This window comes from Wasmannia auropunctata, unplaced genomic scaffold (assembly GCF_000956235.1).
Source record: "Wasmannia auropunctata unplaced genomic scaffold, wasmannia.A_1.0 LD336090.1, whole genome shotgun sequence".
Classification (NCBI taxonomy): Eukaryota; Metazoa; Arthropoda; class Insecta; order Hymenoptera; family Formicidae; genus Wasmannia; species Wasmannia auropunctata.
In genome coordinates, this window is record NW_012026800.1 from 2,105,253 (window position 1) to 2,124,043 (window position 18,791).

An 18,791-nucleotide genomic window follows, 5' to 3' on the forward strand; every position below is an offset into this window, starting at 1 on the left:
CCACAATATACTTATATATATGTATCCAATTTTAATGGATCTTTTAACCGATAAAAGAATTAACATTTAAACAAAAACGTCCATTAAGCTGCATGAATAAAATAATAAAGATGTTCCTTGAAATTTTAGAATTGACTGAAATTATTAAATATATATGTATATATCTTTGAACATAAAAATCTATAGCATGCTTTTATATTTCACATGCAACATACAATAATTAATTATTTCTAAGACTTTCTGGCTTCAATATTTATATAGCACATACAGAGAGTTCAAAAAGAATTCAGTCGTCATCAATTTTATCATAAAAAATTTATAATTGTATATATATGTTATCAATTCTAAGTTTATTCTCAGACAAAAAAAATTCTTTTTTAGAACTTAAAAAAAAATCTTTTTGTACCTGAAAATTGACTCAGAATTAATGACATACACAACTGAATTCTTTTTGAACATTATCTGGGATTATACATATATACATATATATTATATAATAGGATTATACTTTTCAAAATTTTATTTGCTTTCAAAGAAATTTACTAAAAAGTATATTTACATGTATGTTGTAGATTTTTAATAAAATTTTCCTCGAAAGCAATGTACATTTGGAACGTAGCCCATATATTTTTAAATTTTTATATTTTTAAAAAATTTCGCATACGAAAATACTAACAAATTATAATATTATTTGTAACATATATTATAGTGTATTATATAGTATTTGAATTTTCGTATGCAAAATTTTTCGCGAACAAGGCCTATCTCTGAATATTAAAATCTTCAAAAAATAAATTTCGAAACGTCAAATATATATAATAAATCAAGTCAAATATATAATAAAAACTTGGCAACACATTCCGAAAGCACGGTATGCGTCTGGTACCTGTCGGGTCCGATCGGAGCATATTTGCATGTCTAGGAATTTTGCTTAGGCGTCTCTCGCGTAAAATTTCAAGATTTAAATACCTCCCCTCAACGCCAATCATCCGCTGTCCATTCCTTTTCGCTACACTGGACCGCAATTAAAAACTTTTCATCTCTCTGTCGTCAAACTGCAAATAAATATATCTATTTCATTTCAAGAGTGCGACGAGTGTGCCAGCAGTTCAGCTACAAAGAACAGACCTGTTGTTCGAACGGAAAGCGAGGCGCTGATTCGCCGGCGTCGACGCTACACAACCACCGTTGTACTGACAATAGCGACAAGCTGCCACGTCCTGGCGGAAAGCCGTTTGGTTTCCTCAGCGTGGCTTCACGGCTTCTAAGTTCACGGCATCGGGCATACGACGAGAGTGTGTGCTCGTCGCACGGTGCGACCGTGGCGACATCGCGCTCCATCTGACGCGCCCGGCGATTGGCCATTTGGAGGGGGGCGACGGTCGTGCGGCGGCGGCGTCCAATAGGGAGCGGCGTTACGTCGGGGCGCCCGTACCCGTCGGCAGATGGGACGGAGGTATGCGCGACGGCCATTTTACGTGGAGATTGTGGTGGAGAGATCCTGTTCGCGTAAGCAGTAGTGTAGTGCGACGCGCGTGGGTTTTTTCCGCGGATCCCGTACGTCGAGGCGTACGGGCGTGTTACACCGCAACGGGCTGTGCCTGCCTACGTCGCGCGATGCGCTGAGGAAGGTAATTAAATTCGTCGATCGGAAGATTCGGTGTGGCCGGAGAGGAAGCGTGGGCCCCGTGGGCGAGTCTCTCGCGCGAAACGGGCGACGGGGCCGAGGTCGCGAGGCGACGGCGGCGGCTCCAGATGCGCGCTCGACGTCGCCCCGGCGATCGCGACCTCGATGCGCGGTGGATGGCGACGGGATCGCGCCCGGGTTCGCGATCTCCGGACCGCTGGAAGTGCCTCTGCCCACCCGGATTCGGAGCGGGCCACCTTCGATCGCGCGAGCGAGTGAGAGCGAGCGCGAGAGAGGGAGACCGCAAGAGTGAAATCGATAAAGTGTTTCTCCGTACGTGCGGAGACGTGGCCGTCGACCTTCGTCTAGAGCCGCGGATGTGATGTTACGTAAACGCGTCGCGTCGCGAAGAGCCGAATAATCCCCCCCGCGCGGGGGCTCCCGAGAGCGGAGTACCCGGATTCCCGGAATCCGAACCGGATTCGCCTCCCAAGACGGGACGGAGCGTGTATCTCGGAGCGGGTCGCCTCGCCTCGTCCCGCCGCTTTCCCGTCCCAGATTTCGCGTCTCGGTACGACCGCAAGAAGCGTTCACTCCTTTTCTCGGACGTAAAAAGCCCTCCGCCGTCGCTCGACCGTGACGTCGTGTCGCCAGCACGTTTTCTCGCCTCCCGACGGTCCCGCTGCCCGCTCACTCTCCCGGTGAATCACTCCTATAGCGAGCTCGTGTGTTCCCGGTGAATCATCCCTCGCGAATTTCGCCTCTTAGCAGTAATTTGCGATAACGTTAGAACGCGTACCGATCTGCCAAGAATAAGCACGCGCACGAGTGACGCGGGACGCGCTCCCTCGGGTTACGGTAAACGTCGAGCCACGCGGTTTCTGAATTCTGCTGGATCCCGTGGCACGTGGAATCGGATTAGAATCACTCGTGACGTGCGTGTTTTACAACAAGTTCCCTGGAAAGACACGCAGATTTTCGCGAGCGAAATAATTGAGATGATGTAACACTTGCTGTGGCGCGTGTAATATTGACGTATATGAAAGATTATCAAGTGCCAAGATTGCTAGGATTTATCCGTTTCCTTGAGCGTTTTTTAATATGCATTAATTAAGAAGTCAATTTCTATTCCAATCAAACCTAATTTCAATATTTTTTTGTTTAACATTCAATGGAAATTATCTTTTAATTAATGTTATTCCAAGAATAAGTTAAAAGTAGTAAAAGATTTGTCTAAAACCTGGTCTACAATTACATAAGCGTAGCTGTAAGTGATTGTAGTTGTAAGAACTGACCAATTACAGTCGAATATTCCTTCTTATATTCGATTGTGATTGATAAATTCTTACACCTGCAACTACTTGCAACTATGCTTACGCAATTGTAGACCGCCCTTTATGTTTGCCTACACAAGAAATTGGTTTCTTTATATGAACCTTTACATGTATATATATATATATATATTTTTTTTTTTCAATTAAAAAAGTATAAACTTTTTGCTACATGATGTGTGTTCTTGTTTGATGTTACAGTTTCGAGTTCAAACTCTCGATTTGATCGGGATCTGTTCGTCGCGTGTTTATTCGTTCGTTAGTGGCCATCATGTTCGCGTCGACGAAGTCCAAAGAAGTCGCGGATGAGTACATCTCATCGCTGTCTGATCTTACGATTAACAGTAAGCCGCTTATCAACATGCTCACCATGCTGGCCGAAGATAACATTGAACATGCATCAGCGATAGTGCAAGCCGTCGAGACTCATCTACAAAAGGTTACCTATCTGCCATACACCTAAAATCTTACAGAATACATTTATTATTAGTTTTATTCGAGATTAATGATTTTCGTGTTAATGTTAACTCGCATAAAACTAGACAAGACCTTTTCTTTCTTTCTCACTGTTGCAAAGTTCCTTGCCGTGTGTAGACACAAGGAAAAATTTCTGTTGCTGTGTCACATAGCATATAGCATGCACAACAATCTTGTAATTTTGTCTTTACCGTTTTCCTTTTCCTCGCACAACTTCGCGAACTATCGATGAAGATGTTTATCTGAAGAATCTGTGATATTTTTGTAAAGAATATAATTGATAGGTTTTCTATTGAAGCACCGTTCGGCTATTCTATATAGCTGTTTTATACAATAGAAGCAATAAGCTCTCCTCTTTCTTTTTGTATATTAAACGTAATTAATATTTTTCGTAAATCGAAAAGCGTGTATAAACTGCAATAACTCGAGACTGCGTTATTTAAGAAAGAATATTTTATACCAAGATTTATAGTCGTTATATTACATTATATGTGTTAAAATAACAAATAAAATATACTATCAAAACTTATGGACTTTGATATTGTGTTTATGTTAAATTCCAAATATACTACGTATTCTATTAATCGATACGCATTTTGATACATTCATACCTCATCAATAACTCGTTCATACATTTTATACACTGACAAAACACACTCCTATATGTACATACTGTTTACATGCTTAGGATTATATAATGCCTAAGTAATGGTCTATTTCATAAGAAAACACAAAACATAAAACACACACACACATACACACGCACACGCGCGCGCGCGCACTTAAATATTGCGTATAATTTGTAATATAATTTGTATTCGAATTTATCAATTTTCGAGAAATGCAATAATAGACTGTCAATATATGTGATATATATATTTTTTATTTTTACGTACAAAATGTTCCGAAATTATTGCATCTTTCCTTATACATTCTATATACATTTTTTAACAAATTTATGTTAATGGACATTTTCCTAATGGAAATTTGATAGGTGGCTACTTCTCATTGCACTAATTTTACTTACGCATTAAATGTACTGGCAATTCAGCCGCGCAGTTTGAATACATCTGTACAAATAAAATATATCTGTGATTACTTGAAAAAAATATAAGATTTTACTATATGTGTTACCCTTGCGAAATTATCCTTTTGACGAAGTGTAAACTAATATGAAATCTAATAATAGCGGAGCTACACCGATCTTCTGTGTTAAGTTTTTCTGCAATTAGGCTTCCTATCAAGCTGTTCCAAGGAAAAATGGACTTCAGATTAAAAGAATATGTAGTTGACGAGAAATATAATGATTCTGGTATGTGCACGTGTACCTCGAGATATATATATATATTTTTTTTTTCTTCAACCGCACGCTTACGCGATAGCTTAAGTAGCCGTGTTAAATAGCCTCGTTAAATAGGTAGCGTATTGTGCATATTATTGTGTTTCCACCAGGTGAGAAGTGACATCAAGTTACCGGTGCTCTATCTCATCGACTCGATTGTCAAGAATGTGAATGGCGACTATCTGAATCTGTTCACGCAAAACATAGTAAACACGTTCTGCGGGGTGTTTGAGAAGGTAAATATCCTTATTTGTTTTTACAAGATCGTTTATACACATAGAATATCATTGGGTCGCCGCAGGTGTACGCGATTCTTTCGCGCGCGCGATCGACGGATTCCGCCGCTGACCGAGAGTAACCTTTGCTCGTCTATCCACACGCGATGAGGCGAAACTATAAACTCTATAACTCCTGAATTTCTGAAAGGAATATTTCATAACGTGTGCGCAGAGTCACCCCTTTATATTTCACGATGGCATAAGATAATTGTTTGATCAATATAACATCACTCGCCTCACAACTCTGAAAGGTTTCTCGTGGAGTTTCTACGGAGTTTCATGTATATAAGTTCTTTCTTTCAGAAAGAAAAAACGAAGATACTTTCGCATCTCTTTAAGAAAAAATAAATCTTTATAAATTTAATAAATAAAAACAAAAAAGATTTTCAAATATATATGCCGAAGAGTTGACGGTATCTTTGAAATTTAAAGAGATCGTTTTCACGCTAAAGTTTTTCGCGTTTTTTTTTTTGTTAAATTGTGTAATAGCATTGTTAAAAACATGTCATTTTCATCAAACAGGTCGATGAGAACACGAGAGCCAGCATGTGGAAGCTACGGCAAACGTGGAACGATGTATTTCCACCAAAGAAATTGTTTTCGTTAGATGTACGGGTAAATAGTATCGATCCTGCATGGCCAGTCACTGCCCCATCCGCTAGCATCCCTTCAGGATCCATACATGTCAACCCAAGGTTTCTTTCAATGGTAAGTGTTACACACATACATAATTATATGCGGTAACGATTTATGCATATACATAATTATATGCGAGGAAAATGCATTAGTATTATATTATACGATTTGCATACTTGTTGACTGTTTCAGCCTCAACAAACCGCGACGTCAATCGTTCCGCCCGTTAAATTGCCACCAGGAGAACCGATAACGACGTCAGAAGCAGCCATGAGAGAGCAGCTGCTGAAGAAGCAACGAGAATTGTTAGAATTACAAAAGAAGAAAATCGAGTTAGAGCTGTTGCAGGCTAAAGCGAGTTTAGAGCAACAGCAGAGGCAACTTGACAAACAAGCTGGAAGCTTGAAGCCAGAAGTGGTAAGTTCTACTTATTGTTAGTCAATGTATAAATAGGTACAAGCTGAGAATCTTATGGTTTTCTCGCTTAACACTTTATTTATTTTGTTACATTGAGTTTTTTTAAATATGAATAGCGATATAATATATTTTTTTGTTACGATAGGCTGTGTCCACCGCAAATGTTGCGCCAACTACGGAGACAACAACGCAGGCGAAACCTGTTACACCTGTAGTGCCAAATCAAACTCCAAAACAAGTAGCGAAACAAGTAAGTTACATGTCACATATATAATTAAAGATCCTGTGGTTTTATAGCCTAAGTCGAGCTTTGACTTTCTTTAATTTGAGTTTTTAATTTTTTTTTTTATGGAAATTGATTACTAATTAGAACTGTTACTTTTTACTCACTTTAAATATTCGAAGCTTCGACGTTAATTTCGATCTTTCGAAATTTAAGGTGCCTTCGAAGTTTTAAAAAATACATAAAAATTTTGAAATTTCTTAATTGGCTTAATTCTTAATTATTTTATTGATTATTATCTTTCCTTATTTACACATGTATCAAGTTTAATTATTAATTTGTAATATTTCAGATTATAATACTTTCAATTTTTTTAGGAATTTCGTATATATATTAATTCTTTTTATTTACAATATTTATAAATTTTCTGAACAAATTTATCATTTGCACAAATGTATTTTTCGAAGTTCGAATGTCGAAGCCTTCGAAGCAAATCACCAGCCCTATTACTAACTCATTGTCCAACTTCCATTCTGGAAGGCCAAAGGTCTTCCAGAATTTAAAATTCCGTATGTGGGATTAAATTCGAAATCTGCCAATTACGAATTCACCTCTCCTATATCTATATATTTGATGTTTGTTCATACTTAATTATTTAACTGCTGAATACTGACTGTTATGACTAATGACAATTTTATGTGCTTTTACAGTTCCCAGCGGCGGCGGCGTCGCTTTTAAAGAACGCAGGAGCAAACAGCGGTCCACGAATCGCACCGGCTAGTAGTATAGCAGTAGCGTCGGCTAAGCCAGTCTCGAGAGATCCACGTTTGAAGCCCACTCCTGCTGTACAGGATGTGGCAGGGCCAGCGGTAGATCCACGACAACGACCGGGTACAGCCAGTCCTAAAGAAACGCGGAGCGAAGGTCAAGCGTTGCAAGTGGCGAATACAATTGTAACATCAAACCAATTAAAACAACTTTCGAAATCGGCTGTAACTATCAACAAGCCTCCGGCGAATCCTGCCGGATCTGATAACACGACGTTATTAAACGTTATTAATAACAATAATGCTGATAATAATAGCAATAATAAAAATTTCAATAGTAATCTAAATAAAGATGCTACCTCGCATCGAGCAAGTCAAAGAAAAGACCTTAGATTAAATAGTAATAGTAGTAACCTAAACAGTAACAACTCCAAGAACAGTCAGAATTTATCGGTTTGCAGTAATAACTCGTCTTCAGTATTATCGCCGGGCAACCGGGGAAGTGGAGGCAGTGACGTCAACAAGTCGAAAGATTCGAAGAGCTCGAACTCACGCGGCTCTTCCTCGTCTTTGGCTGACAAGTCTTCCACTTCCTCCAAGTCGTCGCATAGGAAATTAGGCAATAAGTCGCGATCTAAACAGCCTCAGTTGTGTCCGAGTAAGATTCCGAAAGTCGACAGAGACTCGAGTCCGGTTAGGTCAAAATCTCGTGAGAAAGACAGCGGAGACAGTTCACCGTCCTCACGTACCTCTCCACAATCCTTCCAAGCCTCTAAGAGCCGCAAGAAGAACACGAAATCCAGAAAGCGTAGTCCAAGCCCTCCGTATAGAATCCCCAGGCGTAACGATGCGAAATCGAGCACGAGTTTGAACAATTTCGGCGGTGTCACTGAGGAGGAGCAATCTGGTTCGCTCATAGTATCTCCTCCTCATCCACCCGCATTCAAAGAGATCAGGCCGAACGCTAGGCAGAGAAATTATGTAAAACGAAATAAAGACGGCAGTCTTAGTCCGGAACGCTCGCCAGCCAATGCTGGAAATACTCAAATCGCTGCCGAGCCAACATTGGAATCTTCTAGCAAAGACGAAGATCTCAGGGCACCACTGTCACTACCTGGAGCCGCCATTTCCATTCCCGAAAAGAGTGAGTCGACAGTGTTTGACAACATATATCTATACGTAACAACGTGTAACACTATTCATAAATATTCTGTCATTTACATCTCATATATATACAATTGTGCATGTGAGAGCATCTTATCAATTCTCCTGCGTGCTTTCTCTCTATAATTACTGCTAAAAAAAATTCTGTCTTGAATATTTTCTCATAAAGGTGACTACAATATTTGCCTCATCTCTGGTAACAATTGCAAGACTGTAACAGGTGATATCTTTTAAAGAGTAGTATCTCTTCAACTTTATCGTTGACTAATTTTTTTCTTGCGCTCGTAATTACAATTCCAAGTTACTTTGGTGAAATCTCTTAACGTGCATTTCTTCAGGAAAAAAAAAATATATATATTGCCCGAAAATCTAATTCTTCGATATGCATATTAGGGACATGTAATAAAAGAGAAACGGTAATATTAAGTTAATCCAATAATAAGTTTCTCCCGCATGAATTACTCTATCTTGAATTCTTTTCCAGAAGAAGATTTAGATCTACGAGTATTACCGTCTGTTAACACTAACAAAAGACGCAGTGAGGAGTGTGTAGAGCCGCCCCCACCGAAGAAAACCAAGGCTGAGAAATTTGACGCGTATGTATCATTGCGTTAATTACATTAATCTCATACATATATATATATATATATATATATATATATATATATATGCAATAAATTGCAATACTTCCTTTCAATTTTACAGATTATTTGGTAACGAAGACGTGGATTTGCGCACTCTGACGCATCCTAAAGCCGGTCGACCTCCAACGCCTCCGCCACCCGTGATTTCCGGGGAGGATGGAAAAGACGGCTGGGCGAAATTGAAGACGCCTACGAAGAACGACAGAGATAAGCAAGTTAACAACACCGACGATAAGCGCGAGAGGGACCGTAATAGAGATAGGCTGGGACGTCTCAGGCTCTACAACAAGCTCCCGGACGATCCTAAGGAGAGAAGGAGAACGTTGTCGAATGAGGAACAGGACACCAGGCAGGGACGCAGAGGCCGGGAGAATGACAAGCCCGAGAGAAATGACGATAGAAATATCGAGATAATAATGAAACAGGCCGCCGAGCAGTTGAATCAGGGGTCTATCACGAAGACGCAGTACAACACCTTGATACAGGAGGTGTTGCACATGAGCGAGGACCGGAAGCTGCGAGCCGCGCAGCGCAAGGAGAAGGAGACCGGCACTGTGATTTGGGAGAAGGGCATCAACATGGACATGTCCGGCCCCGGGGATCGCGCCACGACGTTCAGCCCGTCCAACGACAAGGAGATGATGCGCGGCAAGGATCATCCGATACCGCGAAATCCGAACGGTCCGAGATGGCAGAACCAGCCGTGGCAGCAACCGTGGGCGCATCCGCCGGGTCCACCGTACGGCGGACCGCAGGGACACTTCAACTCGGACATGAGACCCGTCGGTCCTTGGCAGAATCCGCGACACTTCGGGCCGATGCGACCGGACTATCAGTATCACAGCGGTTTCAATCACATGGGACCCAACCCGCGCCTAGGGCCCGGTATGATGGGCCCGATGGGCCCGAACGGGCCGATCATGTCGAATCTTTTGCCGAACGGCCCGATGGGACCAATGGGACCCATGGCGAACTCACCCATGGCGATGGGATGCCATCCCGCGATGATGATGAACAACGGACCAATGAGTAATCTTATGTCGAACATGCCGCCAATGGCGTCCGGTAGAAACGTATCGTCGAACGCGTCCTCTAAATACGATCTCGAGGACAACGAGAGTTATGGAAATGCGATGATGAAGAATCCGGGCTCGCACAGCCGCGAATTGCCGCCGCCGGATTCGAAGCTGTTGACCGAGATCGCGAGGGACACTATGAAATCCATCAATATCGACAATATACCGCGGGAGATTCGTTATTACGGGCAAACCGGCGTGGTGTTTATGAACTGGGACGATCCACGGGAGATCGGCTTCCAAGACGGCATAAGAAGAATATTGATTGACGAGAAGGATACTATAACTTGCGCATTTAACGATCAGTACAAGGAGTTCATGTACGAGGGAGAAGTACATAGGTGGGTACACCGTATTCAAATATTTAAATTGAACCCTGAAAGGTTTAAGTTTTTGAGACAATATCACAAATCATGTCTTTTCAGAATCAAACTGGGCGCGCCTACTCGAGAATTGTACGTTGACGATCGTTGGTACGAGTGTTACTTCGGCGGTATGCCGATAACAATTGAACTCGGCGGTAAAAAGGTCAGCATAAAACTGGAGGGTCCTCCGCCGCAAGTCAAGATCGGCACAGTAAAGCGAACGGATCTCGTGGTAGCGAAAATTAATCTCATTATTAACGCGCGCAATATGGTGCCGGTGTTTTTGGACGCGAAGCCACAGATGTAAGTACATTTTCGCCATGCGGCGAATTATTAGAAATATCAAACTGCAAATGTGCTCGTTCTTGCAATTACGCTTGCTTCTTTTACAGATTCGAAATCGAGGGAAAGCCTCATACGTTAGAATTTACGGACGCACTGCAGACGGTTCTTCTAAACGGACGACCGTTTAAAGTCGAATTCGGGGGCTTACCTAAGCCTATTATTGTCAGAGACAAAAAGCATTTTATCAGGTTTTCAGTATTGCCCAGAGGAGTGCGTGCTGGTCATGTTAAAATTGCTGGGATGAGGGGCGAAGGCCCCATTGAATCGCCACCGCCAGCGACGCCCCTGATAGCTCAGAAACCAAAGGTTGCAGACGCTGCTCCCGCGCCAAGCCAATTGCCCACTGCAGAAAACGAATCCACGTCGCAAGACGGTCTAGATTTTACCTCCGCTTCAAAGCCAGGTGAAAAGTCAACTCCCTCGCGTATTCTCTTTACATTACGATTCGTATTTTAACTGTAAAAATTATATATAATGCAATTTTTTCAGACCTGCAATTGGATATATTATCGTCAGTTCTACCGTCAGCGATGGCGCCGTCATCCGGCTTGTCGTATCAAGCCGAACCCGTGGAAAACTCGCCCGCGCCAGCACCGACATTGCCGTTGAATATGAGCGAATTATTCCAAAGATTGGTCGAGACTGGTATTGTTCCCAATCTCACGGAACAAAAGAAACAGGAGGAGGAGGAAAAGAAAGAGCCCGAGATTACTCCAGTCTCCTTCGACAAACCGGAAACGCTTAAGATGTAAGTTATCGTTTGTCCCAATATTTAGCGAGACAAAGTCAAATTTCGAAGTATCAAATGACGAATTCTTTTTTTTCTCTCTCTCTCTTTGCAGTAAACAACCAGCAATTGCAACGGCGTTGTACAGTGGTATGCAGTGCAGTTCTTGTGGCGCCAGATTCGCGCCCGAGTTGGCTACTCGGTACAGCCACCATTTGGATTGGCACTTCAGGCAAAACAGGCGTGAACGAGACTCTGCGAGAAAAGCGCACTCTCGACCGTGGTATTATGACGTTAGCGATTGGATACAGTTCGAGGAGATCGAAGATTTGGAGGACAGAGGTTTGTATTTATTTGCCCCCCTCCCCTTTTCTCGATATGTACATTGTTTAGAAAATGTCAAAAATTCGATCGATAATGTCAGATTAGCCGAATTTAGTGTTGTGGACGGCAATATTTAGCTCAGCAAAGACACGACAGGATATCGGAGCGTAAGACTTGGATAACTTTACAATAAGAGCAATCGAAACACCACCCCTCGTGTTCGATTACTCGATCACGATCACGGTCTCTCCTCTTCTTTGTCTAATATCCCTCGTTTCGCTTTCTTTCAGCGCAAAGTTGGTTCGAGACCGAGAAACAGACGGCGGAAACGGAAGGGATGGCCACCGAAGATTCGCCTCAGGAAACGTTGCAGCCGAGCGTGCCGACTGGCAGCGACGAGGACTCGCGGTGCCAAGTATGCCATGACGCATTCGAGCAGTTCTATAACGAGGAGAAGGAGGAGTGGCATTTGAGGCCGGCGGTCAATTACGAGGGCAAGAATTATCATCCGCTCTGTCTAGAGGACTACAAGGTTCGTATCTTTCCACTTCTAATCCATGGCGTACGTTTGGAATCTTGCCAATTGATATGCCGATATCATGTTCCATTAACAAAAAACTACCGTTTCTTGCATTCTTACAAAAAAATAGGAAAAGAATCTAGCGGTACGTGAGTCTCAATAATTCATATTCATGGCACATTCTTTGTAAGCTTTACATGCTCTTAGCGATAAGTACTGCTATTTACACGCAATGTTTCCGTTCATATAGAATTATTTAAAAAATGTATACGAGATTATGTTTTTTTTTAACAACGTATTTCAAAAAAGAGTTGAACATTTTTTTAATTTTTACACATGTGTCATCATGTAATTCTCACTGGCACCTCTATATTGAATTTGATACAAATAACATATATTTATATTCACATTATTTATTACTGTCGTGTGATTGAATTTAATTTAATCAATCTTAATATACTGTTGAAACTTTAGAGAGCGTTAGAAAAGTCAGCTTTGGCGCTCGAGGAGGTCGCAAATTCGGAAATCGAGGAAAATAAGGTAGAATGTCCGGAAAAAACGCCCGGAGATGAGACTAATAGTAAGCAGGAAGAGCCCGATGTGAACAAAGAGGAGGAGCAGGCTGAGTCTGCGGAAAATTTGAATCAAGTAGAGGTGAACGTGCAGCAACTGTTAGACACTATCGTTGCGTCGGACAAAAAGGAAGAGCCTGTTGACGCGGAGAATTCCGAAGTCCCGAAGCAGGACAGTACGGAGGAGACGAAAGAGAACGTAGAGGGTGTCGACGAAGAGAGTACGGAACAGGTTGTGGAAGGCGACGCCGACAAAGACGCACCTACGATAAATAAGGAAGAAGAGGAATCTCCGGGCGAAAATCTAAATGTACAGTTACCCTTCGAAAATATCAAGATCAAAGAGGAGCCGCTGGATGACATTGACGAACAACCCGACACCGAGATGTTCGATTTCTCCAACGTGGAAGTCAAAGAGGAGCCCATGGAACCTGAACCAGGTATGCGCGTCTCGTAGATTAATTTTAAGGATTCGCTTTTTCTGCTTCGCACAAGAACGATTCTCGCGTAACGTGCCCGTGATTTTCTCCTCCCCAGATCCCGAGCAGATGGTGAACGAGTCGGGCACGGTCGACACGACGTACGCCGCGGTGAAGAGCTCCATCGACGGCAACGTGGAGTTGGACTCGACGCCGGCGGCCATTCCCGCGGCGCCGTCGCGAATTAAGATCAATATCACGAAACCGCTGAACATTAACAAAGAGCCCGAGGAGAGTAAAGAGAAGGACAAAGTGCCGGTTGAGACGCCCGTGGAGGAGAACGCGGAGCAGCCGTTAGTGGCGGCTTCGATTAAGCCGAGTTTACAGGGTAGGAAGTTGTCGAATTTACCTCCCGTGGAGAAGGGACAGGAACTGTCAGGACTCTGTTCTATTATGTAAATAGTGTGTGTGTGTAAGAGAGAGAGAGAGAGTGTGTACAAAGTTTGAAAATTAAGTCGCGTATCCGCGCGACTCGGAAGTGTATAAAGTGCCGGACACGGAAACGTGTTTAAACGTTTAGACGCGAAACACGGATCTATTAATCTAGCTTATTCACATTTTGTACAACTTGTACGGCGTGATAAATGCGACTCTTTTAAGAATACCCCGTGGAAAATGTTTCTTCGTTGTATCCAACGATGCCGCTCGTCTCCGTAGAATATTCTCATCTCTCTGTTCTCATTTAAATATATTTACGTGGTGAGTTTAGATTAATTTATCTCAAGTATAAATTAATTTAAATTTACTATTTGAATCTTTCATATGCACGGTTAATTCGAAAGCACGAAACTAAAAAAAAAAAAGCCCCCTAAGCCTCGTATCGGATTGAATCACGTCGTACGAGTTTAAAGGAAAAAAAAATTGTGTGTGTGTGAAATGGAGTGTAAGTGTGCGAATATATATCTTAAGCGTTGACTCCTCGTTAACGGACGCGGGAAGAGAGAGTGACGCGGAAGATAGAGCTGTATATATATTTTATGTAATTTAGGTATGATGTGTAGTAGCAGCATTCCTGCGCGAGTGAATGTATTAATTTGGCGACAATGTTTTGTGATAGAGAGAAAGAGTACCATCACACGAATTTACCGATGATTTACACTGAATACTTGCAAAGTACCATTTGCTAAATGGTACTTATTTAAGTTTGATGATATTTTACGCTAAGAAAAGGAAAAAAAACTCCCAAGTACCATTCGTGCTTGTGCGTAGGTTTGACGGTGATTTGCACTCACCTGTAACGTGAAATACTATTTGTATAAAATGCGGCAGACTCTTCGAAATGAACGAGTTTATGGGGTGGGTGGGTAGGGAGGGAAGTGGTGCGGAAAGGGGCGAGTCATTTCAAGGTGTACAAATTATGTGATATATATGGGTTATCTACTTGTAATATAAACTATCAACGGAAAAACAATGACGACGATTAAGAAAAAATGACGAGGACTATTACTACTGCAAGTTAGATATGCATTATTTTGTTGTATAAAAAGAAGACTTGTTTATTACAGGTTTGACTTTCTTTTTAATTAACCTTTCTTACTATATCCTTTACGATTATAGCTTCGAAAAGCTGCTTAGGGTACGGACTTTGAATTCATGAACTAGGAAATGCTTGGAAACAATAAAGACATTGATAAAAAGTTCATGGTTTTTTGTTGTTACGATGTCTCAATATTCAATAAACTGCATTCAAAAATGGAAATCACCGTGTGAACTCATTTCAATTTCCTGAAAAAAAAATTATCTCCAATCTTATCCCTCTATCACCGTATCCATTAATCATTTGACAAACCTATTTCAATGACTTGAAGTGTGAAAGATCTCTGTGTGAAATATGCGCCATTGTTTTTCCATTTGAAAGATTGCCTGATTCGTTGCATTGTCATTTTTTTTTGTTTTTTTTTTTCTTTTGTCGGGGATAAATTAATGATACAGCAGCCCTGAAAACTTTATTCATAAATTGCAATTGTGCGGCCATCTGGGGAAGGGCACGGTGTCCTTAATATTGCCGATTCCCAAGACGCATTGCAAGTATCTGTCGAAGCCCATTCCGAAGCCACCTGTTGGCACATTCCCATATTTACGTAAATCTAAATACCACGAGAGATTCCCCGTGGGTGGCAGCTTCAGCTCTAACTTCCCGTAATCATCCTCGCGCATACTGCCGCCCACCAATTCACCCACATCCGGCACTAGCAGGTCCAGTGCCGCTACCTTTCAAGAGAAAAACGCACAGGAATGTGTATTTATTCGGTAAGCGAATCAAGGTAAATGTACCAGTGACTGAACACGTATCGGAACACGTATGTACACAAAATTTATTAATCTCAAATGCTTTTTATAATATCAAAATTTAATTGTAAAAATAGTTAAAGATTACAATTAAATTATAAAATTATAAAAAAAGGATTTAAAAATTAGTTTTTGTATACAGTCGTGGACAGATCAGGTTGCGACACTTTTTTTTATAGATTTCAAAACGCATAAATATTTTGCAATGCAAACCACGATTGGTGTTATACTGTCTCTAGATTAAGGATAGTACATCGTGGTTCGCATTTGCAAAATATTAGTTACCTATAAAATATATATTGAAATATATATTGAAAACCTATAAAAAAGTGTCGCAACTGATCTGTCCACGATTGTACACGTTCCGATATAACTGTCCCTATTAGTATGCCTGTACGTCCCTATTAGTGTGCTTTTATATTTAAATAATTTAAATAAATATTTAAATAAAAATAAACTGGTATAAATAAATAGATAATGTTTTTTTTTATTAAGTTAAAGTATTAACAAAAGTATTAAAGTATTAACTGGTACAAATAAATAGACAAAGTGTTTTTTTTTTATTAAGTTAAAGTATTAACTTAATAAAAAAAACACTGTCTATTTATTTGTACCAGTTTATTTTTACGACTTATTTAAATATAAAAGCACACTAATAGGGACGTACAGGCAGTTACCCCAGATACATGTTGTCACTGGTACGTTTACTTTACGTTTCTTTAAAAGTCGCGCATTACTCGCTCGTCTTCGCTGGCTCACCTTGGATGCATCGTCCGCGCATTCTTTCATGTAAAATGGCTTAATGGCCTTCGGCCAGTTAACAACGAACACCGGCACCCCGTCGTTGTGTCGTACCAAGAACAGTTCGTGCTCTTTCGAGAACGCCTCGCCGTACTTGGCGGGTCGTTGCAATCGACTCGCGTGATCATTCAGCACGCTGAACGCATCCTCGTACGTCAAACGCGCGAACGATCTGTTCAGCCACTGCGTTTGCGGGGCGTCGATCGCACGCAGCTCCGAGGCGCCCCTCTCGATCAGTCGCTCGGTGACCCGCTTCACCAGAAGCTCGACCTCCTCCAGCAGTTCCTCGACGCCCGCGACAAACGCCACCTCCGCCTCTAACATGTAAAACTCTGATAAATGCAATCTCGACTTTGAATTCTCTGCCCTGAACGTGGGTCCGAAGGTGTACACCTTTGTGAGGGCTCTGAAAAAGTTCTAACGGTACATCGCATCCCGGTAGTTTCGACTCGACGGCTCTCGCGAGAGGGCACACGTACGATCGACGCGCAAACGGCATCGACGCGTCGCGTAAAATTTAATCACCTTGCTACCGCCTCGAGATGCAACTGCCCGGAGACAGTGAGGTAGGCGGTGGTGTCGAAGTAGGTCTCGTCCTCGGACCGACCCTCCCTCCTCATGCTCTCCAGGGTCTCTCTGGACTGCGGCCTGACGACGAACACCTCGCCCGCGCCCTCGCAGTCGTTGGACGTCAACATCGGCGTGTGCACGCTCAGGAAGCCCCGGTCCCTCAGGTGCTCGGCGATCAGCGCGGCGGCGAGATCGCGCAGCCTCAGCAGGCCGGCGAAACCGCGCGTTCTCGGCCGCAGGTGCAAGTACTGCCTGACATAGTCCGCATCGTAGCGCTTTCTCGGCGCGAATGGATACCCGTCCTCGGTGACGTTGCACGTGCCGATCACGCGTACCACGGCGGCGCGCAGCTCGGCCCTGCCGCCGCCGTCGTCGTCGGGCGCCGGCACCAGCTCGCCCTCCACGCTGACGCTACTCCCGTAACGCAGGTCGTCCGGCTTGATCGCCCTCGGCACGACCACTTGCAACGTCTCGCACGTCGATCCGTCGGAAATGTCAACAAAGACGTTATCCTTCATCTTGCGCAGCGCGCGCACCCATCCCTATAAGGGCAACAGGAGGATCAAGACAGATATCTGTGAGTGGTGAAAACGCAGGATTAAAAGTCGGGTTGAACTTTCTATTTTTCCGCGTGTCGCGACAATCGGACGTCGCCGAGCCCGACGACCGTTAACTTCAACGCGACCAAAGCTCTAACGATCGAGGTATCTGTCAAGGTCTGTAAACACAGGATGGCCATCGCATGGGACAGCCATAGGACAGCTACGCAGAACTTTCCCTTTCTATATCGATTGCACGGCAAAGTTACACGCGAAAGAGACCCCGCGGACCGTCCAAGAGTCCCCGGCCGTCTGGAGGGGCGCGTCGGGCGCGGACGCCCCTCGGTGACGGGTGTTTCTCCCCCGCGTTGCCTCCGCGCGTTGCGAAAGTCGCGTTTAATAGAGCACGTCTAACCTGTACTTTGGCAGGCTTCCCAATCGCCTCTTTCGACGTAGTATCTAAAATTGACGTGCATTTGTGCGCACCGCACTTGACGATGTCCGCCTTAAGCGGGTGCAGCCTCCGAATGTGCCGCACGAGCATTTCCGCGGGTTCGACGGTCGACGTTCCAGCGCGAGTTTGTGTCCCCCAAGGAAAAAAAAAATACTTGCCTACTTGCAAGTTGCACGAGAAAATTCAAAATGGCGTCCCCCGTGCGTCGGGATCGCGCGCCGCGGCGTAGAGGCGCAATAATGCCGCGTCTCTATTACGCTCTGGCCACCCAGTCTACACCCTACACGGAAACACCTGTCCTAGGAGTAGTTAAATCAGGCCAAATCCGCATTTATATTAGTTAATTTAACGTTGCGTAATGTTTATTCTTCATTGTTATATTTATTAATTTATACTTAATTTTTCACAGCTGTCAAACGTGTGTTAGTTTTTCATTTAGAAAAATCAAGAGTATCGGCGTCTCGGGAGTTCTCGATCGTGATTGGTCAATTATTATCTAATTGGACTAAATTAGACTCGCTCCCTGTATTCTTCGTATTTTTTCTGTATTTTTTTCCGCATATATTTTGAAATTGAAAATAAGCAGTGCTCCACGTACTGTGCTCCGTATTCTACTTTAGATTCTATATAGATTAATTTAGATTATATAGGTTACGGGCTCTTTGTTTTCAGATAACAGTTTCAGTCGTCATTCAACAAAATATGGGATGTTTTATTTCATCAGTTCAAAATTTACTTACTTAATTTGTGATTTCAGAATACGGGGACCGTTTAATTCCGAATGAAAATATTAAAATCTTAAAATATTTTAAGGGGCCTGTTTA

The 18,791-nt window shown here is 42.7% G+C and overlaps 2 protein-coding genes across 3 annotated transcripts; one reads left to right on the forward strand and one right to left on the reverse strand.

Moving 5' to 3' along the window:
- The first annotated feature begins 1,424 nt into the window (after window positions 1-1,424).
- On the forward strand, window positions 1,425-15,008 carry LOC105447883. 2 transcript variants are annotated; one of them, XM_011686142.1, is made up of 17 exons: window positions 1,425-1,631; window positions 3,160-3,397; window positions 4,888-5,013; window positions 5,578-5,763; window positions 5,884-6,108; window positions 6,254-6,358; window positions 7,042-8,242; window positions 8,747-8,858; window positions 8,968-10,323; window positions 10,408-10,650; window positions 10,740-11,095; window positions 11,182-11,440; window positions 11,535-11,761; window positions 12,034-12,275; window positions 12,394-12,408; window positions 12,738-13,275; window positions 13,373-15,008. In XM_011686142.1, the coding sequence occupies exons 2-17, from the start codon at window positions 3,230-3,232 to the stop codon at window positions 13,711-13,713; spliced, it is 5,700 nt and encodes a 1,899-aa protein (XP_011684444.1). In that variant the 5' UTR covers window positions 1,425-1,631; window positions 3,160-3,229; the 3' UTR covers window positions 13,714-15,008. The 2 variants fall into 2 exon arrangements, with proteins under 2 accessions (XP_011684444.1, XP_011684445.1); XM_011686143.1 differs by lacking the exon at window positions 12,394-12,408.
- On the reverse strand, window positions 14,272-18,121 carry LOC105447882 (probable asparagine--tRNA ligase, mitochondrial). The gene is made up of 5 exons (XM_011686140.1): window positions 17,929-18,121; window positions 16,930-17,516; window positions 16,363-16,810; window positions 15,104-15,525; window positions 14,272-15,039 (listed from the first exon to the last, which is right to left on the reverse strand). The coding sequence occupies exons 1-4, from the start codon at window positions 18,055-18,057 to the stop codon at window positions 15,265-15,267; spliced, it is 1,425 nt and encodes a 474-aa protein (XP_011684442.1). The 5' UTR covers window positions 18,058-18,121; the 3' UTR covers window positions 14,272-15,039; window positions 15,104-15,264.
- Between the last annotated feature and the right edge of the window lie 670 nt (window positions 18,122-18,791).